This window comes from Muscardinus avellanarius, assembly GCF_963383645.1.
Source record: "Muscardinus avellanarius genome assembly, chromosome: 10".
NCBI classification, from domain to species: Eukaryota; Metazoa; Chordata; class Mammalia; order Rodentia; family Gliridae; genus Muscardinus; species Muscardinus avellanarius.
The window spans coordinates 78,955,811-78,974,581 of NC_137796.1; the positions used below are offsets into that span (position 1 = coordinate 78,955,811).

Sequence of the window (18,771 nt, forward strand, 5' to 3'; positions counted from 1 at the left end):
TTAATCTATAGCATGACCTCCACATCATGGAAGGACTGCTGCCTGTACTGCAGGACCAGGGGTGTGTGGGTGTCTGCACTGTACCCCCTGGAGAAATGGGAGGGTTAACGAGAAATTAGTCTCAAAGAGAGGTGTGTAGGTCACCTCCGTCACCCTGTACCGCTCAGGCAGGTTGGGAAAGAGCTACCAGCAGGGGGCTAGGGACATGTGGGGCCCCAGGTGGGCAGGCCTCAGAAGTTGTTATCGATGTTCCAGACGTCGCCGCTAAGCGCGTTGGCTGCCCCTTGCAGCGTCCAGGTGAGCAGGGCCAGCTGGCGCCGGAAGCGGCTCTCCTGGAACCCCAGGCCTGGCGTCAACCTGGAGGAGGAAGCCTCGGCAGAGCTGTTGGAGCGCAGCAGCCGCAGGTGGTCCAGCAGGGCACCCAGCGTGTGGTCTCCACGACCCAAGAAGATGTGTCGAAATGGAGAGTCGGCCGGCGACACGTACTGGGACAGCAAGTAATACTCCACCTGCACCGAGAGGGGGATAAGGTCGGAGGAGGGCTGTCTCGGGGGCGAGGGCTCCAACCACTCCTCAGATCGGCAGTTCCTAAGCAACCTGGGAACCTAGTACGTGCTTCAAAAATAAGGCTCAACTTCCTTAAGGCCCTCCTCCCTCTGGCCGTCCAATCAGGAGTAGTCATCTTATGACGTCACCAATAGCCGGGCAGGATGCCCCCTCCAGCTGTGCGGGTTTATATCCTCATCTTTCTATAGCTAGAGCTCACATATCTGCATCTAAGTCTCCCCTTCTTCCTTCGTCACCCATTACCATCCCCGCCCAAATCCTCAAAGAACAATGTTCTGCTGTTCCTCTTCTCAACACCGCACCTCCCACAGTCCAGTCCCTCGGCCCCAGGTCCACAGCAGAGTCGAAGGTCAAGGGACAGCCCAGTCCTAACCAGGCACTCTGTCATCCTCTGCCGCAGGTGCTGTCCCCTCTCCTGAGATGGCCTCTCTCCTGGCCATTCTCTCACCTTTTTGCCCAGCCTGTGGGCAGATCTCAAGGTGTGACTCCCTCCGCCCTTCTCTTTACCTACAGTCTCAGGTTCTCAGCCCGGGTTGGCTCCTATTAGAATCTCTATGGGGAGGCCGAGGGTGGTGGCCCCTGCTTGTAATCCCAGCATTTGGGAGCCTGAGACCCGAGGATAGCGGTTCTCCGACAGCCTCAGCTACTACTTAGTGAGGCCCTTTGCAACTCAGTGAGACCTTGTTTCAAAATAAAGAATAAAAATAGGGCTGGGTTGAAGCTTGGAGGTAGAATGCCCCTGAGTTCCATCCCCAGTACCTTAAAAGTGAAAGAAAGAAAGAAAAAAAGAAAGAAAGAAAGAAAGAAAGAGAAAAAAATCTCTAAGGGGAAGGTTTTTAAGTCATTATTGTCTGGATATGACCTCAGCAAAATCAGAATGTCTAGAGGCAGTTTTAGATGCCCCCCCCCCCAGTACTGGTGATGGAACCTAGTGCCTCATGCATACTAGAGAAATGCTCTACTACTGAGCAATATTCCCAGCCCCTCACCTTTTCTTGAGGGGAGATACTGGTGAACCTAGAGGCATTCTACGTCTGAGCTACACCCTCAGCCCCATTTTACATTTTGAAACAGAGGACTCATTAAGTTGCTAAGTGCCTGTCTTGCTAAGTGGCTGAGGCTGGCCTTAAACCTGCAAACCTCCTGTCTCAACCTCCCAAGTACTTGAATTACAGGTGTGTGCCACTCTGCCTGGCTGTCTCACACCTTTCTTTTTATTTTTCAAAATAAAGGATAAAAAACAGGGCTGGGGGTGTAGCTCGGTGGTAGAATGGCTCTGGGTTCAATCCTCAGTACCACAAAAATAAAATAAAATAAAATAAAATAAAATAAAATAAAATGGGACTGGGGGTGTGTCTTGGATTTCTGGATTCAATCCTTAGAACCACAAAAACAAATCAAAACAACAAAACAATCTGGGTGTGGTGGCACACACTTATAATCCCAGTACTTGGGAGGGTGAGACAGGAGGATCGCGGTTTGCTGACAGCCTCAGCTACTTAGTGAGGTCCTCCGCTACTTAGTGAGACCCTGTCTCTAAATAAAATATAGAATAGGTCTGGGAGTAGGGCCCAGAGGTAGAAAGCCTCTGGGTTCCACCACTAGTAACACACACACAAAAAAAAAAAAAGGTCTGGAAGTGTAGCCTGGTGGTAGAAAGCCCCTGGGTTCCATCCCCAGTACCACAACAATAAAATAAGGCTGAGGGGTATAGCTCAGAGGTAGAATGCCCCTGGGTTCAATCCTTAGTACAAAAAAAAAAAAAAAAAAAACCCCACAAACCCCTCCACTTTGCCCATCTCACCTCCCCACTCTTCAGCCCTCTCTTCCCCTCTTCCCTTCTCTACAAGGCCTCTGTTCTGGCTCTGCTGGTCCACACCCTCCTTCCAAAGATGCCTGGCCTGTTTTGCTTCCACACCCTTATTCTGGGATCTCCACCCTGAAATTGCTTCTTTTCTTTGCACCAACCCAAGTTCTACCCAGGTCACAGTCTAAAGCAGAGGTCAGCAAACTTTTTTTCCACAAAAAGCCAAGTGGTAAATATTTCCAGGTTCGCAGGCCACGCCGCTTTTATTGCAGCTACTCAGTGTGGCTGCTGTAGCACAAAGGCAGCCAGAGACGATAGGAAAAGCAACGGGCATGGTTGTGTTGCAATAAAACTTTATTTACAAAATCAGACAGCAGGCTGAACTTGGCTTGCTGGCTGTAGTTTACCAACCTCTGATCTAGAACCACAAAATTTTCTGGGTCTACTCTGGTCCTACATTTTGGGCTCTGAGGTCCCGAGTCTTTTGGTCACCAGCTCTGAGACTGAGTCCTGTACCTGACACACTGGCACCCTTCAGGGGGTGTGGGAGGACAACTTTGGGAAAGAATCATCCTTGGAATTTGACACAGCAAGAGGTAAACCAAGACCAGGAACGAGATGAGCCCTGCCCAATCTCTACAGTCACCCCAGGGTCACATGTGAATCAGTGGAAGGGTAAAGGGAAGGGGAGAGTGAGACATCAGGAGAGAAGGAAGAGGCCTTGAAGGAAAGAATGCAGAAGAGCAGGGAAAAGGTGGGAGGAACCTCCCAGGGACACCTCTCTGAAAACCACGTGGGCCTGTGCACACGTGGCTCGGTGTGTACCCTGGGTTCCCTGCTCGCCCAGCAGGCCATCGCCCTTGAGGTCTTCACCCATCCCTGCAGTCCCTACCAACCCGAAATCCAGGGGCTGAGAGGTCGAGTTCTGGGGTGAGGAAACAGAAGCATGAGGCGTGAGTGCAGGCTGCCAAATATTCAGAGCCAAGCAGGAGGGATGGGCCAGGGGGTGAGCTTTTAATGTTCTCAGGACACCTCTGGGCAGGCAGCCTCTCTGGACTTCACCCATCCCATTACTAGAAGGAAAAGAGCTCTCCGGGCTCTGAATTTTTGTCTTTTGTTTCTGTGGCACTAGGGATTGAACCCAGGGGCATTCTACCTCTGAGCTACACCCCCAGCCCTATTTTATTTTATTTTAAACCAGGGTCTCACTAGATTGATGAGTCTCACTACTTGCTGAGGCTGTCCTCGAACCTGTGATCTTTCTGTGAAGCCTCCCAAGTACTGGGATTACAGGCCTGTGCCATGCTGCCTGGCTTGAATTTTAGTCTTTTGCACTTACCAGGCCATTAGTTTTGTGTCTCTTGTACTCAGGACCATTGTGCACCCGCCTCGTCTCTCCAGGAGGGTGAGGTGTTAACTGGCGCTCACTGCGCTGGGCAAGCTACTAGCCAACTGCTTACCCTCTCTCTGCCTACCAACCTACCTACCTCGCATCTGTCTGTCTGTCTGTCTGTCTCTCTTTGTACTGAGGATTGAGCCCGGGGGAATTCTACCTTCGAGTTACACCCCTAGCCCTTTTTACTTTTTTTTTTTAATGGAGTCCTGCTATGTTGCTAAATTGTCCCGCTAAATTGTGAGGCTGGCCACGAAATCTGTGATCCTCCTGTCTCAGCCTCCCTAGTACTGGGATTGCAGGCGTGCGCCACCGCACCTGGCTTCCCGGCCTATTTCACCACTTCTCAGGGCCTGCCTCAATATCCTCCAGCCTGGCTCTGTGCCACTGTGTGTCCGGGACAGGATGCACCCAGAGGACAGGACAGCTCAGGAGGGAAGGCGGCGGGCAGGTGTGGGCCGCGGGGGGAGGGCCTCACCCGCATGATGCGCACGTTGTACATGCGCGTCAGCCTCTCGTTGCTCTCCTCCGAGCTGTAGATCTCCTTCCGCAGTTTCTCAGCCGCCCGGATGTAGTCCCCCCGCGCCGAGTACACCCACTGCAGGGTCAGCCCGCGGGCCTGAGGGCGAGGCGCGGGCTAGGGCCGACGGCAGGGCTAGGACCCCGGCCTGCATGGGCTCCAGGTGCTGGGGGACCGGGCTGGGACCTCGGTCCCGGACGGGGGGGGGGGGTGACGTATAGGGGACAGAGTGCCGCGGGACCCCCGGGAATTGAGAAGCACTGGGTGTGTCTCGGGTCAGGGTGACAGGAGGAAAATGGCCAGGCTGTGGACAGGGACCTAGAGCCCAGGGATTAGATTGGGGGGAGAAGCGGCTTGACCCCTGGCCTGGGCAGCACTCTAAGGGGATAGATCTCCTCCCATCCCACCCCCCAAGGTTGGAAGCAGGGTTGGCATCTTGGACCTTGAGGTCCCCAGAGAATTCGTTGATGCTGCCGATGTGCCGGAGGACCACGTCCCCGTAGCGGCCGAAGTCGAGGGGCAGCAGGTGGTCGTGGCTCAGCCGGATGAGGAGCTGGCCGGCGAGCTGGGCCACAGCCTGCGCCACGGCGGGCAGGCGGCCCCGCAGCATTTTGTGCAGGTTTTCATAGGTGTCCTCCTTCGTGTGCAGGAATGGGTAGGCCTGGTCATCCTGCCGGGACAGGGAGGGGCTGGGGCCAGGGACGTAGTGCAGACAGGCGGAGGAACTGGCGCCCTGGGGCAGGGCCGGGAAGTCTCACCTCCAGAAAGGAGAACTCCACGGCAGGGACCCCAGCGAAGGCCGTGAAGGAATAAGCGCTGCTATCCATGGGCAGGGGCCGGATCCTGGGGACGCGGCAGGTTGGAGGGCTTTGCGGGCTCAGGCTCTCCCAGCCCCTGGCTCCCCACCCACGTCAACTTACACCTCAGCGTCCCAGCTGGGATTGGTGAGCACCACCTGGTCATAGAGGGTCTGCCCACTGTGATTAGGGGAGTCCACCTGGGGGCGGGTGGGCATGGTCAGGCTCTGCCACGCCCCCAGCGCCCCCTCAGCCGGGCCGCGGGGCTCTTGCCTGCTTCAGGATGCTCTCGATGAGGCTGATCAAAAGTGGGCTGGTCTTGGCGTGAAACTTGTCATCCCCTGGAGAGAGGGGAGGGGAGGGATGCTAGGTTCAGGGCTGGGCCAGGGGCGAGGGCGGCCCGAGGGGGCCAGGCGGTGGCCTCGCCTCAGCTCACCCAGCACCGCGTTGTCCAGGCTCACATAGGCAACGGCTTTGAGGTGCAGCACGCTGAGGTAGCCCTGCGGATGGAGGAAGAGTGTGGAGGGAAAAAAACCCACCCACCCCTCTCCCCACCGCCAGGCTACCCAAGCCGACCAGAATCACCTCCAGCCACTCTGTGGAACCCACGCTCCCAAAGTCGCCTCCATCCCAGCTGATGAAGAGAAGACTTCTGCGGGGCTGGAAGCCTGGGGCGAGGGGGGAACAGGCTCTGTGCCATCGAAGACCCCTCTACCTCCCTCTGTCCTGGACCCCAGGGTGGCTCCCCTTGCCTCTCATCAAACCTCTTCCCAGCCCCCTCAGCCTGGGTCTGTCCTGCGTTTATAACACAGGGACGCAGACGGCTCTATGGATGGAATCTCCATTATGGTTACTTTCATAACCATAAAGGTATGGTAGAGTGACTTTCCTGAGTCCACACACTAGAATGTGAAGACACCAGGTGTGGAGCCCCGATCTGAGTGCCCTCCCCCCAAGTCTGGGCTCCCCGCCATAGCCCTGGCCCTGACCTTACCATGGCTCACCATGGAGGAAAAGGTCCGCGCCAGCTCCAGCAGTATGGCGGTCCCCACCGCAGACTTGGCTGCCCCCGGGCCCCATGCGTCCCTCTGGGCCCCGATGACAACATAGTGATCTGGGGAGGGCAGGATTGGAGCCCAGCTCTTACACTGGCAGTACTCAAAGTCTTCCCGCCGCACCCTTGGGAGGGAGGGTGTTCCGAGCTTCGTGACCGCCTCTCCAGTCCTCCCGCCAGCCTCCCTCTCAGCCCCTCGAATCTCTGCAACCCCAGTCCTGCAATCCCTGCTGTCCTGAAAGACAGGGCCTCTTCTCTCCTTCTTCCCTGGATGGCCTGGCCCTCTGTGTGGTGCCTTGGGTCACACTGTATTCCATTTCCTCCTTAGTAGCTGGGCCCCTAGCCCATTTCCCTCCTTTAAGTTTTCCTCCAACTCCCCCACCTCCAGCATTCTCGTCTGAGCCTCACCACAGGCTCTCCTTACTTATCTGGGTGCTTACCTGTGCCACACTCTGCCCCAAGTGCTCTCACGCCCTGCTCTTCAGGTCAGCAGTCTACTTTAACCCCCACCCCATCCACATCTAGTTGTGCTGGAAAGGGTCAGCTATCTAATATGATGTCTCTTTTACTTATAATTTCTGTTATAACATCAGCCAGCTCATGCTTGCTCACCTCTAGGGTGCAGGAACCTACTACTAGACAACACTGCCCATTCTGTTCCAGGACAGGCCGGAACATGAGGGCTCCTCCCTGCCACCCCATCCATCCCAATTCAGCCTCCACAAGCCAGCCTCCCTCCCTTGGGTCCCGCTCCTGCCCCTCTAGGGCCTCCTGCACCAGCCCCATCTTGCAGGGATTATAAACAGAGTCTCCACTCCCACAGGCCATGGGCAATGCTGGACAAGCAGCGCACCTGGCTCTACCAGGCCCTCGATGCAGCCAAAGATGTTGCTGATGGGAGTGGACGTTCTGTGGTTGTTGACCTCTAGGTGCAGGCCTGGCCCGGGGCCCAGGCGATACGGTGAGACTGGGAGGCGCCCCTGCCATTCCTGAGGGGCCACAGGGCCTTTAAGCTTCCTGGAAAGGGGTGAAAGTGGCAGAGAGAGAGAGAGAGAGAGAGAGAGAGAGAGAGAGAGAGAGAGGCCTAAGATACAGAAGAGCCCAAAGCCCCCTCATCACTCTTTCTCTCCCTCGCACCCTCGGGCTCAAGGTCTCTGCCCTGCACCCCGCCCAGGGAGGAAGTGTAGCCAGGGTGGCCCTGGATGGTTATACAGTTTGTGCCCCGCCCAGCCCAGCAGAGGTAGATGTGAAATCTAGAGAGAGTTCCAGTCACCAAATAGTGGGCCCTGGTTAGAGGTATTTCTGCCCAGGAGAGGGGTCGGTTTTTTCTAGTTTGCCCCCACCTCTCCGTCTCCTCCTCTCCTGGTTGCCCACACTGCACTTACCTCAGCAGGAGGGAGGCAATGTCTGCGCTGAGGGGCTGCGCAGGGATGCTGGGGAGGCCCGAGGATTCCACTGGAGGGAACTGGGTTTGATTGAAGGAAGGGAAGCCAGGCGTGTAGGGGTCCCCGGTTCCCATGTGCACCTGTGAGAAAAGGGGCACGCCCTGAAGCTGCGGGCTGCGCCAGTCCTGTTCTGAGGACAGGGGCCCTGGACTCCAGGAAGGCACTAGCAGCTGCCCCAGACTCACATGTCCGTACACAGCCCGGAGACTGGACAGGCTTGGCTTGTGTGGGTCCTGGGAGAAATCCGCTGGGTCAGGATATATGAGCACTCCTAGGGCACCAAAGGCCTGGGCACTGGCCACCTAGGGGAGGGCAGGGACAAGGTGAGCAAAATGGCCCCTTTGATCTGCAATCGTCCATCCTTCATGGGCACGTGTGGTCATCAGCTGGCCCTTACACCTTCCCACAGTGCCTCTGTGGTCCTGTTCCCACCACAGCCTGTCCTGTATCCTGAACCTTGCAAGTTTGTTGCTGCCAACATTTTCTTACTTTCTGCTCAATCTTTTCCCTCCCTTCCTTCCTTCCTTCTTTCCTTTCTTTCTCGTGCTGAGGATTGAACCTAGGGGCATTCTACCTCTAAGCTACACACCCCAGCCTCCCTCCCTCCCCCCCCATTTATATTTTTTTGCATTACTGGGGATGGAACCCAGGGGCATTGTACTCCCGAGTTACGCCTCCCAGCCCTATTTTTTAGTCTTTTTATTTTTATTTTATGTATGTATGTATGTATGTATGTATGTATTTTTGCGGTACTAGGGATGGAACCCAGGGGCACTCTACCTCTGAGCTACACCCCCAGCCCTATTTTTTGCTCTTTATTTTGAAACAGGGTCTCACCTAGTTGCAAAGGGCCTCACTAAATAGCTGAGGCTGGTCTGCCAACCAGGATCCTTCTGTCTCAGTCTCACAAATGCTGGGATTACAAGCGTGTGCCACCACCCTGGCTCTTTATTTTTGAAACAGGGTCTCAATGAGTTGCGAAGGGCCTCACTAAGTAGCTGAGGCTGTCCCAGAACCGTAATCCTCTTGTCTCAGCCTCCCGAATGCTGGGATTACAAGTGTGTACCACCACACCCGGCCTCTATATTTTTTATTTGGAAACAGAGTCTCCCTACGTTGCAGAGGGACCTGACTAAGTTGCTGAGGCTGGCCTCAAACCTGTGGTCCTCCTGTTTCAACCTCCCAAGTACTGGGGTAACAGGCTTGCACCACCATGCCCAGATAGGTCTTTTCTCCCTCTGATGGTCCTAGATGCTTCCAATTGTTAGGTGGATCCTCGGATTCCCCAGTCCCTAGGCTCCCCTCTCCAGAAACTCACCTTCTGGGCAAAGCTGGTCACCCCTACGCGCACCAGCAGGAGGCAGCCGGCTGGCTCCACGCCCCTGGCTCTCAGGTCTTGCAGATCTTCTGGCCTCCCGTAGTGGGCGTACACCAGCTTTCCCTGGGGAAGCGGGAGACCGTGAGGCCGGGAGGAGTGTCTCCTCCGCGACCGCGGAAGGACGCGCGCTGCACCCCATTCTGGGAGTGGGCAAGAGTCGCTCACCGTGGCGCTGCCGGTGGCGCTGTAAGGACAGTAGGCCTCGGGGTCCTCCAGCGGCAGCTGCTCCCCTGCCCTCCCGGTCTCATCCACCCAGCGCAGGGTGTTGGGGTGAGCCCTGAGGAGCAGGAGTGGTGAGCGCCCGGCCAGCGTGTGCGCCCCGCGCCCCCCTGCGCACTCACGGGTCTGGGAACTGCAGCCCCACGTAGTGCGTGTCGGTCCACACGTGGTCCAGCTTCTGGCCGGAGAGTGCCTCGAGGATGTCCTGGGCCAGGGCGGCCATCCCGGCCGAGCCGGCCACTCGGTCCCGAAGGCTGGTTTCCCTGGGCGGAGAGAGGTGGGATTGGAGCCAATAGAAAGGGGCTGCTGGGCGCCTGCAGGAGTGGAAAGGTGGAGGAAGGACGCTAGAGCCGAGGTGTCACCCCAGGGCACTGCCCGGGGGTCTCCAGGGAGTGTGTGTGTGTGTGTGTGTGTGTGTTACTGGGGACTGAACCCAGAGGCATGCTGCCACTGGGCTACTTCCTAGCTATTTACTATGTATTTATGTGGTACTGGGAATTGCACCCAGGAGCATTCTACCACTGCATTACACCTCCAACCATATATATATATATATATATAATCATTGAAACAGAAGCCAGGCGTGTGGCACAGGCTTGTAATCCCAGCATTCAGGAGGCTGAGACTGGAGGATCCCGGTTCGCAGACAGCCTCAGCTACTTAGTGAGGCCCTCTGCAACTTAGTGAGACCCTGTTTCAAAATAAAAAGAATTAAAAAATGGGACAGCTTGGAGGTCAAATGCCCCTGAGTTCCATCCCCAAACCCGCAAAAAAAAAAAAAAAAATAATAATAATAATTGAAACAGAGTCTCACGAGGTTGATGAGAGTCACACTACTTGCTGAGGCTGTCCTGGAACCTGTGATTATCCCATCTCAGCCTCCCAAGTACTGGGATTACAGATGTGGGACACCATGCCCAGATTTATTTTATTTTATTTTTTATGTTAAAACTGGGTCTCACTAAATTACCACCTGCTGACCTCCAACTCAGCCCCTCGCCAAGTGCTGGGATTCCAGGCAGGCACCACCATGGTGGGCTCCTCCTGCTTACAGCCTGAGCTCTCTCTAACCAGGGGTCCTGTCCACCATACCTTAGGTTCTTCCTAGCTCAGGTCAAGCTGACCAGTCCATCTGCACTGTCCCCCCTCCACACACACACATGCTGGGGAGCGCATTACTCCTCAGTTCTGCTAGTTTCTACCCAATCGGATGCTCCTCTCCTCTCACTGAGAACTGCTGCGTGCGGCTTGCTCCTCACACCACGGACAGTCTCCATGGATGAGGCGCCTGTGTCTCGGACCCCATCCTCAGCTCTCACAAGGACCACTGCAGCTGACAGCGCTGTGCCATGTCTGTGCCCCCAACCCAGTTGTCATCCAGGTCTCAAATGCCTGTTGGAAGTTGCGCCGATGGATGGGTGCACGCAGTACGGTGAAGCAGGCTGAGTCCTGCGTGGCAGCAAGGAAGCCTGACTACAGTGGCATGCTGCAAAGTAGACAGCCGTTAAAACAGTATGTTAAAAAAGTCTAAACTAGCCTGGCGTGGTGGTGCACGCTTGTAATCCCAGCATTTGGGAGGCTGAGACCGGAGGATCGCGGTTCGCGGACAGCCTCAGCTACTTAGTGAGGCCCTCTGCAACTCAGTGAGACCCTGTTTCAAAATAAAGAATAAAAATAGGGCTGGGGGTGTAGCTCGGAGGTCAAATGCCTCAGGTTCCATCCCCAGACCCGCAAATATATAAATAAATAAATAAATCTAAACAGCATTTTTTAAAACTAGGGCTTGAACCCAGGGCTATTCTATCTCTCAGCTACACTTTTTTTTTTTTCTTGAAGCATGGTCTGGCTAGGTTACTAAGGCTATCCTCACACCTGTGATCCTCCTGTCTCAGCCTCCCAAGTACAAGGATTATAGGTTTGAGCTACCATGCCTGGCTTAAACACTCTAAAGATATGTGAATATATATGTGAATAGTAGGTCTTGGAGTTATTTTTAAAACTCCTTTAAAGCCGGGCATGGTGACACATGCTTGTAATCCCAGGATTTGGGAGGCTGAGACAGGAGGATCATAGCTTCCAGGCCAGCCTTAGCTACTTAGTGAGGCCTTCCATAACTTAGTGAGACCCTGTTTCAAAATAAAGAATAAAAAATAGGGCTAGGGGTATATCCCAGAGATAGAATGCCCTTGGGTTCACTCCACAGCAACACACACACACACACACACACACACACACACACACACACACAGAAACAATGATCACAACATTTTTTTTTCTTGCAGTACTGAGGATGAAACCCAGAGGCATTCTACCTCCAAGCTACACCCCCAGCCCTATTTTTTATTCTTTATTTTGAAACGGTCTCACTGAGTTGCAGAGGGCCTCACTAAGTATCTGAGACTGGCCATGCACCAGGATTTCCAGTCTTAGCCTCTCGAATGCTGGGATTACAAGTGTGCGCCACCACGCCTGGCGTGACCACAGCATTTTACATAAACATTACTGTGTGAGAGTGTATGTGTGTGCTGAGGAACTGGGGGTTGAACCCAGGGTTTTGTACATGTTAAGCACACATTCTATCACTGAGGTACATCCCCAGCCCAAGATTACTGTTTTAAACACCTACATCTACCCATCAAACAATATTACATGTACTCTCATTCCTTGATAACCACATGCTTGCTGACAGTCTCACTAAATTGTTCAGACTAGTTTCAAACCTGTGATCCTCCTGTCTCAGTCTCCCAAGAACTGGGATTACAAATGTGTGCCACCACGCCTGGCCCATATGAATATTTGAGTTTTTTGTTTCTTTGTTTTTTTTGTGTGTGGTACTGGGGATTTAATTCAGGGGGCATTCTACCTCCAAGCTACATTCCCAGCCCTGTTCTTTTATTCTTTCTTTCTTTCTTTTTTTTTTCTTCTTTGCAGTATTGGGGATGGAACCCAGGGGCATTCTATCTACGAGTTACACCCCCAGCCCTATTTTTTATTCTATATTTGGAAACAGGGTCTCACTGAGTTGCAGAGGGCCTCACTAAGTAGCTGAGGCTGGCTGAGAACTGTGATTCTCCTGTCTCAGCCTCCCAAATGCTGGGAGTACAAGTGTGCGCCACCAGGCCCGGCTTATTCTTTATTTTAAAACAAGGTCTCAACAAGCTCTCAGTAAATCGTAAAGGGCCTCACCAAGTAGCTGAGGCTGAACTTGAACCTGCAATTCTCCTGTCTCAGCCTCTTAAGTACAGGGATTACAAGGGTGCACCACCACACCTGGCTCCATATGAGTATTTAAAGGGGCCGCTTAGACACATTTGATAAGGTGCTCTGAAGTGGGGGAGAGCAGTCAGAGGTGAGGGAGGGAGAAGTAAATAGGTCCTTTCACTGACCGACAAGGACACTGTGGTGTCAGGAGCCTGATGCACTCCATGCTTGGAACCCACCTTAGAAAAATAAACCCTCGGAGGCCGAGCTTGTTTGGAGGCTGAGACCAGAGGATCGTGGTTCGTGAAGGGCCTCAGCTACTTAGCGAGGACCTTTGCAGCTCAGTGAGACCCTGTTTCAAAAATAAAAAGATGCCGGGCGTGGTGGCGCACGCTTGTAATCCCAGCATTCGGGAGGCTGAAACTGGAGGATCGCAGTTCGCGGACAGCCTCAGCTACTTAGTGAGGCCCTCTGCAACTTAGTGAGACCCTGTTTCAAATTAAAGAATAAAAAAATAGGGCAGGGGATGTGGTTTGGAGGTTAAATGCCCCTGGGTTCCAGCCCCAGGCCCGCAAAATAAAAAAATAAAAATAAATAAAAATAAATAAAAAGACAAAAACTAGGGCTGGGAATGTAGCTCAGGGGTGTAGCTTGTAGATAGACTGCCCCTGGGTTCCATTCCCGGTACCACAAAACACACACACACACACAAACACACACACACACACACACACACCTCTCCTCTCTGATCACGCTACTCAAGTGTTCACAACCTTCAGCTCTTTTTCCTCTTAGAATGAAATCTACCACACCTAATGTAGCCATTGGCAAACCATGTCCACTCACCAGCCACCCCATCACCTTTCACTTCCTCCAATAGGCCACTAGTTTCTTTCTTGACACCCTTTGCACATGCTGTTCCCTGGCCTGAGACGCTTTTCCACCTACTTTGTCCCTGTCCGACTACTCATCCCTCAGGTCTCAGCTGTTAGCTCCTCAAGGAAGCCGTCCCTGGCCCCTGGTCTACATTGGGTCCTCCGGATGGAGGCCTTCGTCACGTCCTTTCCTTTCCTTTCCAAGCCACGATCCCGGTAGTGATTATGGAGTCATTACTGTGATGATTAATGCAGTATTGATTCCTCCGGTGGATCGAAAGCTCCATGAGAGAAAGGTCAGCCTGGGCCTCTGCTCTAGCAGTTGTCCGTTTGCTTAGCTCAGTACCTGTCACATAGTGCGTGAAAAATATTTGTTGCATAAATGAAGAAATGACCTCATCAATGTCACCGCCATCCAGCCACCCAGCTCCCTGGCTGCTGCCTTGGGTCGTCATGACTCAGAACTCCACCTCCAGAATATTCATCCACTGAGGATTTACTGAGCAACCACAAAGTGCCAGGCAAGACTCCAAGATAAATAGGACACAGTTTATCAGATCAGTCTTCAAAATTCCAGAATCCAGCCTCTGACAAGACCTGAGGTTCCAAGTGGTTCTCTTACCCACACGGTTCCTGCTCTTGGATCCCATCCAGCACCTCAAATTGTCCAATTTTTTTTTTTTTTTTTTTTTGCAGTACTGGGTTTGGAACCCAGGGTCTACCTCTGAACTACACTCCCAGCCCTATATTTATCCTTTCTTTCTTTCTTTCTTCTTTCTTTCTTTCTTCTTTCTTTCTTTCTTTCTTTCTTTCTTTCTTTCTTTCTTTCTTTCTTTCTTCCTTTTTTTTGAAACAGGGTTTCATCTGGGCATGGTGGCGCACACTTGTAATCCCCGCACTTGGAGGCAGAGACAGAAGGATCGCAAGCCAGTCTCGCTGGCTTAAGAGATCCTGTTTCCAAATAAAAATATAAAATAGGTCTGGGAGTTTAGCCCAGAGGTAGAAGGGTTTCCAGGAACCCCAGTACAACAACAACAACAACAACAACAACCATGAAGGCAATGAAACAGGGTCTCACTGAGTTTTAAAGGGCCTCACTAAGTAGCTGAGGCTGTCCGCGAACCCAGATCCTCCTGTCTCAGCCTCCTGAATGCTTGGATTACTAGTGTGCGCCACCACGCCCGGTTCAAATTGTCCAATTTCTCCAAGTCTCTGCTCCCCTCCCCTTCTGGTTCCATGCATCAGGTCATTGCTCCACCCCAACTGCTACCTGCTAACCTCCCTGCCCTGCGATGCCACCCACAGCCCCAGACCCTGTTCCTAGACCTGTCAAATCATCTGCCTGCTCAGCCTGTACCCAGACCACTAAGTGCTGCTCAAGAAAACAGACAAACCAAATCACAGATTTGAGGTCTTTTACCAAGAGCAAAAGACACCTTGATCAAAAGAATAATAAGCTGAGTATGGTGATGTACCCCCGTTATCCCAGTAATTGGGAGGCTGAGGCAGTAGGACCATAGGTTCAAGCCCAACCTCAGCAAATAGCGAGACGCTCGTCAACCTAGCAAGATCCTGTTTCAAAATAAAAATAAAATAGGTTTGGGGGTGTAGCTTGAAGGTAGAATGTCCCTAGGTTCAAACCCTGGTAAAACACACACACACACACACACACACACACACACACACACGGGTAATAATATGAGTAATAGTAATAACTGAAGAGAACAGAGAAGTCCAGGACCCAAAACAAGACACAACAAACCCAGAAACATTCTGAGTGCTGCACCCAGGGGGCTGGATATGGCACTGTGGCAGGAGGGGATCTGGAGAATTCAGAGAAGAGGCATTTTAGGGACACTCGATAAGTTTAGTTAAGGAAATCTATGAAGAAAAATTATTACATAAACATTAAAGAAGAAAAATCAGCCAGGCATGGGGCCACAAATCTGTAACCCCAGTATTTGAGAAGCTGAGTTATAAGGATTACAGGTTCAAGGCCAGCCTTTGCAACTCAGAGAGGCCCTCAGGAACTTGGTGAAAACCTCTTTAAAAAAAAAAAAAGCCGGGCGTGGTGGCGCGAGCTTGTAATCTCTGCATTCCGGAGGCTGAGACAGGAGGATGGCAGTTTGCAGACAGCCTCAGCTACTTAGTGAGGCCCTCTGCAACTCAGTGAGACCCTGTTTCAAAATAAAAAATAAAAAAGAAATAGGGTTGGGGGAGTAACTTGGAGGTAGAATGCCCCTGGGTTCCATCCCCAGGACTACAAAAAATAAAAAAAATAATAATAATAGCTGGGCATGGTGCCACATTCTTATAATTCCAATGCTTGGGATGCTGAAACAGGAGGATCGCAGGTTAGAAGACCTCAGCAAGTAGTGAGACTCTCATCAACCTAGTGAAACCCTGTTTCAAAATAAAAATAAAGCCAGGCATAGTGGCGCACGCTTGAAATCCCAGCATTTGAAAGGCAGGAGGATCTGGGTTTGCTGATCAGCCTCAGCTACTTAGTGAGGCTCTTTGCAACTCAGTGAGATCCTGTTTCAGAATAAAGAATAAAAAAAAAAAAATTAGGCTGGGGATGTAGCTCAGAGGTAGAATGCCCCTTGATTCTATCCCCAGTACTGTGATAAATAAAGAAGTAAGAAAGTAAATAAATAATAAAAATTAAATAGGGGTGCGGGTGTAGCTCTGAGGTAGAATGCCCTTGAGATCAATCTCCAGTGCCACATACATACATACATACATACATACATACATACATACATAAGCTGGGCATGGTGGCACATGCTTGTAAACCAAGTACTTGGGGGGTTGAGACAGGAAGATCTCAGGTTCAAAGCCAGGGTTGGCAATTTAGTGAGACTCCCAGCAGCCTAGTGAGACCCTCTTTCCAAAAAAGAAATAAAAAATCAGGCTGGTGGTGTAGCTTGGCGGTATAGAATGCCTCTGGGTTCAATCCACAGTACCAAAAACAGACAAAAGAAAAAAAGGGAAATAACAAGCTATAAAAATTTTTTTAAGTAAAAAATAAAAGAGGGCTGGGGGTAGAAGGCTCCTGCGTTTAATCCTCACCACCAAAATAAGTAAAATAAATAAATTAATTAAAAATACAAAAATCTCAGGAAGTTAGGCATAGATGGAAATTTCTTTAGTTTAATTTAAAAATTCTGTCTGGCAGGGTGTGTGTGGTGATGTGCATCTGCGACCGTAATATTTAGGAGACTGAGACAGGATCACAGCCTGTCTTTGAGGCCAGCCTCAGCAATTTAGCAAGGCCCTCAGCAACTTAGTGAGACCCTGTTTCAAAAATAAAAAACAAGCCAGGCGTGGTGGAGTACTCTTGTAATCCCAGCACTTGGGAGGCTGAGACAGGAGGATCGCACAGGTTCAAAGCCAGCCTCAGCTACTTAGTGAGGCTCTCAGCAACTTAGTGAGACCCTGTTTCCAAATAAAGTATAAAATAGGTCTGGGAGTGTAGCCCAGAGGTAGAAGGCCCCTGGTTCCATCCCTAGTACCACAAAAATAAATAAAGAAAAAAACAAGCTGAGCGTGGTGGCGCACGCTTGTAATCCCAGTACTTGGGAGGCTGAGACAAGAGGATCACACAGGTTCGAAGCCAGCCTCAGCTACTTACTGAGGCTCTCCGCAACTTAATGAAACCCTGTTTCCAAATCAAATATTAAAAAGTAGGCCCTGAAGGATAGCCCAGAGGTAGAAAAGCCCCTGGGTTCTACCCCCAGTACCACTAAATAAATAAATAAATAAATATCAGGAAGTAGGGAAAAGATACCTACTGCCACTGTTACCTGAATTCGTGTCCTCTCTAAAGCAGTAAGAAATGAGAAAGACATGAAGGACATAAGTGTCTGAAAAGAAATACTCACTATCTACATTTATATGATTCTCTACTTAGAAAACCCAGGAGGAGCCACTGAAAAACTATTCCTGGCCCAGACAAGTGGCCTCACCCCTTCTCTGGAACTGCTGGGCAGCTCCTTCCCTAGGGCACAGTGACCCCAGCACAGAATGAAAGACACCGGCCACCTCTGCTACACTTCAGGCCTGCACAGTCTGTGCCTGGCTGGCTCCCCACCGGGATGGAGCTGGGGCTCTGTGTCCACAAATTCATTCACTAAAATGCCCCTTCTCAGAGTCCCCCAGATTCCTCTGCTGCCACAGTGCCATGGCCAAGCCCTGGGCGCAGCATGCAGGACGTTGTGTTTGTCCTGCCTTGTGTTGGACCCCTCTGTTCTCACTCAGGGAGCTCCCTCATCTCCCGAACATGCCACCCCCAAAGACTGGGTTCCCCGAGTGTCAGCTCTGAGCCTTTGCCATTTTTCCCAGGACCACTGAAAGGAGAGGTCATCGGGGTGGGTCAAACCAGACACCAGGGTCCTGGGTGAGCAGGAAGGGAGACCTGTCTGAGCAGATGAGGAGAGGACGCAGGGTCAGGGAGGGGGCAGGCTGATCGTACCTGATGGTGTCTTCCAGGCGCCCCTCCCCCAGGAGCCGCAGGAACATGGCCTGGAGGTCGCTCCAGTACAACGTGGCCTGGTGGGAGTCTGAGCCCAGCTCATAGTTGACGTCCTCACTGACAACCAACACGGAGTCCCCGCATGCCTGGCAGGACCCTCGGAAGGCCACATAGCCCAGAAGGAAGGCTGGCGGGTGGCAAGATGACATTTCTCCTTGTGGCCCCCTTCTGGGCCCCAGAAATCTCCCTCAGCCCGTGCCCTTCACTGGGGAGCCGGGGATGACTCTTACCCCCAGTGAAGATGAGCAGGGCAGTGAGGACCAGGTAGGGGGCGGCCCTTCGTCCTGCTGCTGTCCAGGGTACGCTTGGCAGCCCAGGTCTGGGGCCCAGGGGCTCTGGGCCCTTCAGCTCCATGGGACAGAAGCTGCCCGGCAGCTCGGCCCCCTCTTCCTGGTCGTCTTCCTCCTCCTCCAGGCGGCCCTGGTGGGGGACTTCCACACGCTTGTAGATGGTCTGAGAGGGTCGTGGGGACAACCGTTGCTACAGAGGTCAGAGCAGACATGACATTGGGGGAAGAGGGCTGGGGGTGGGGAGGATCAGGCAGTAATGGTGTTGTGACTTTGGGGTGCCAGATGAATACCAGGCAGGGAGAGGGGCCCGAGAGGGAGGCTGGAGGGGAGGGACTGGAGGGGAAAGGGACTGGGAGATGAGGGCTCAGGACCTGGTCAGGAGGAACAGGCCTTATGGGTTTGGAGGGGGCTGAGGGACCAGAGGGAAGGCCTAAGGTGTCCCCCAATCCCACTGGTCTTACCGCTCTCTGGAGTAGACCCCAAAGCCGATCCATGCTCTCGCCCTCTCCAGAACCCTGCACACTAACCCCCCCCCCCCACAGTGATAAACCGTTTGTGGGAGCCCCACAGGGCCCTTATCAGCCCTGGCAGGCAGCCTGAGCCCAGGCCAGTCCTCACTGCCCCCGCCCCAGGGGTGGAGGCTCAGCCTTGGCCTCAATCCAACCTTCCAGACAGCCCCCCAGCCCAGGCC

General features: G+C 52.7%; 1 protein-coding gene across 2 annotated transcripts; it reads right to left on the reverse strand.

The window, feature by feature from the left end:
* Positions 1-230: 230 nt before the first annotated feature.
* Positions 231-18,675, reverse strand: TFR2 (transferrin receptor 2; the record flags this gene model as incomplete). 2 transcript variants are annotated; one of them, XM_080702385.1, is made up of 18 exons in its annotated part: positions 231-509; positions 4,246-4,386; positions 4,730-4,957; positions 5,046-5,130; positions 5,208-5,284; positions 5,358-5,425; positions 5,521-5,584; positions 5,670-5,752; positions 6,079-6,198; positions 6,992-7,155; positions 7,524-7,663; positions 7,769-7,885; positions 8,902-9,024; positions 9,127-9,238; positions 9,303-9,443; positions 17,731-17,917; positions 18,021-18,270; positions 18,542-18,675. In XM_080702385.1, the coding sequence occupies 18 exons, from the start codon at positions 18,572-18,574 to the stop codon at positions 231-233; spliced, it is 2,412 nt and encodes an 803-aa protein (XP_080558511.1). The 2 variants fall into 2 exon arrangements, with proteins under 2 accessions (XP_080558511.1, XP_080558510.1); XM_080702384.1 differs by having other exon boundaries at positions 18,021-18,243; positions 18,542-18,574.
* Between the last annotated feature and the right edge of the window lie 96 nt (positions 18,676-18,771).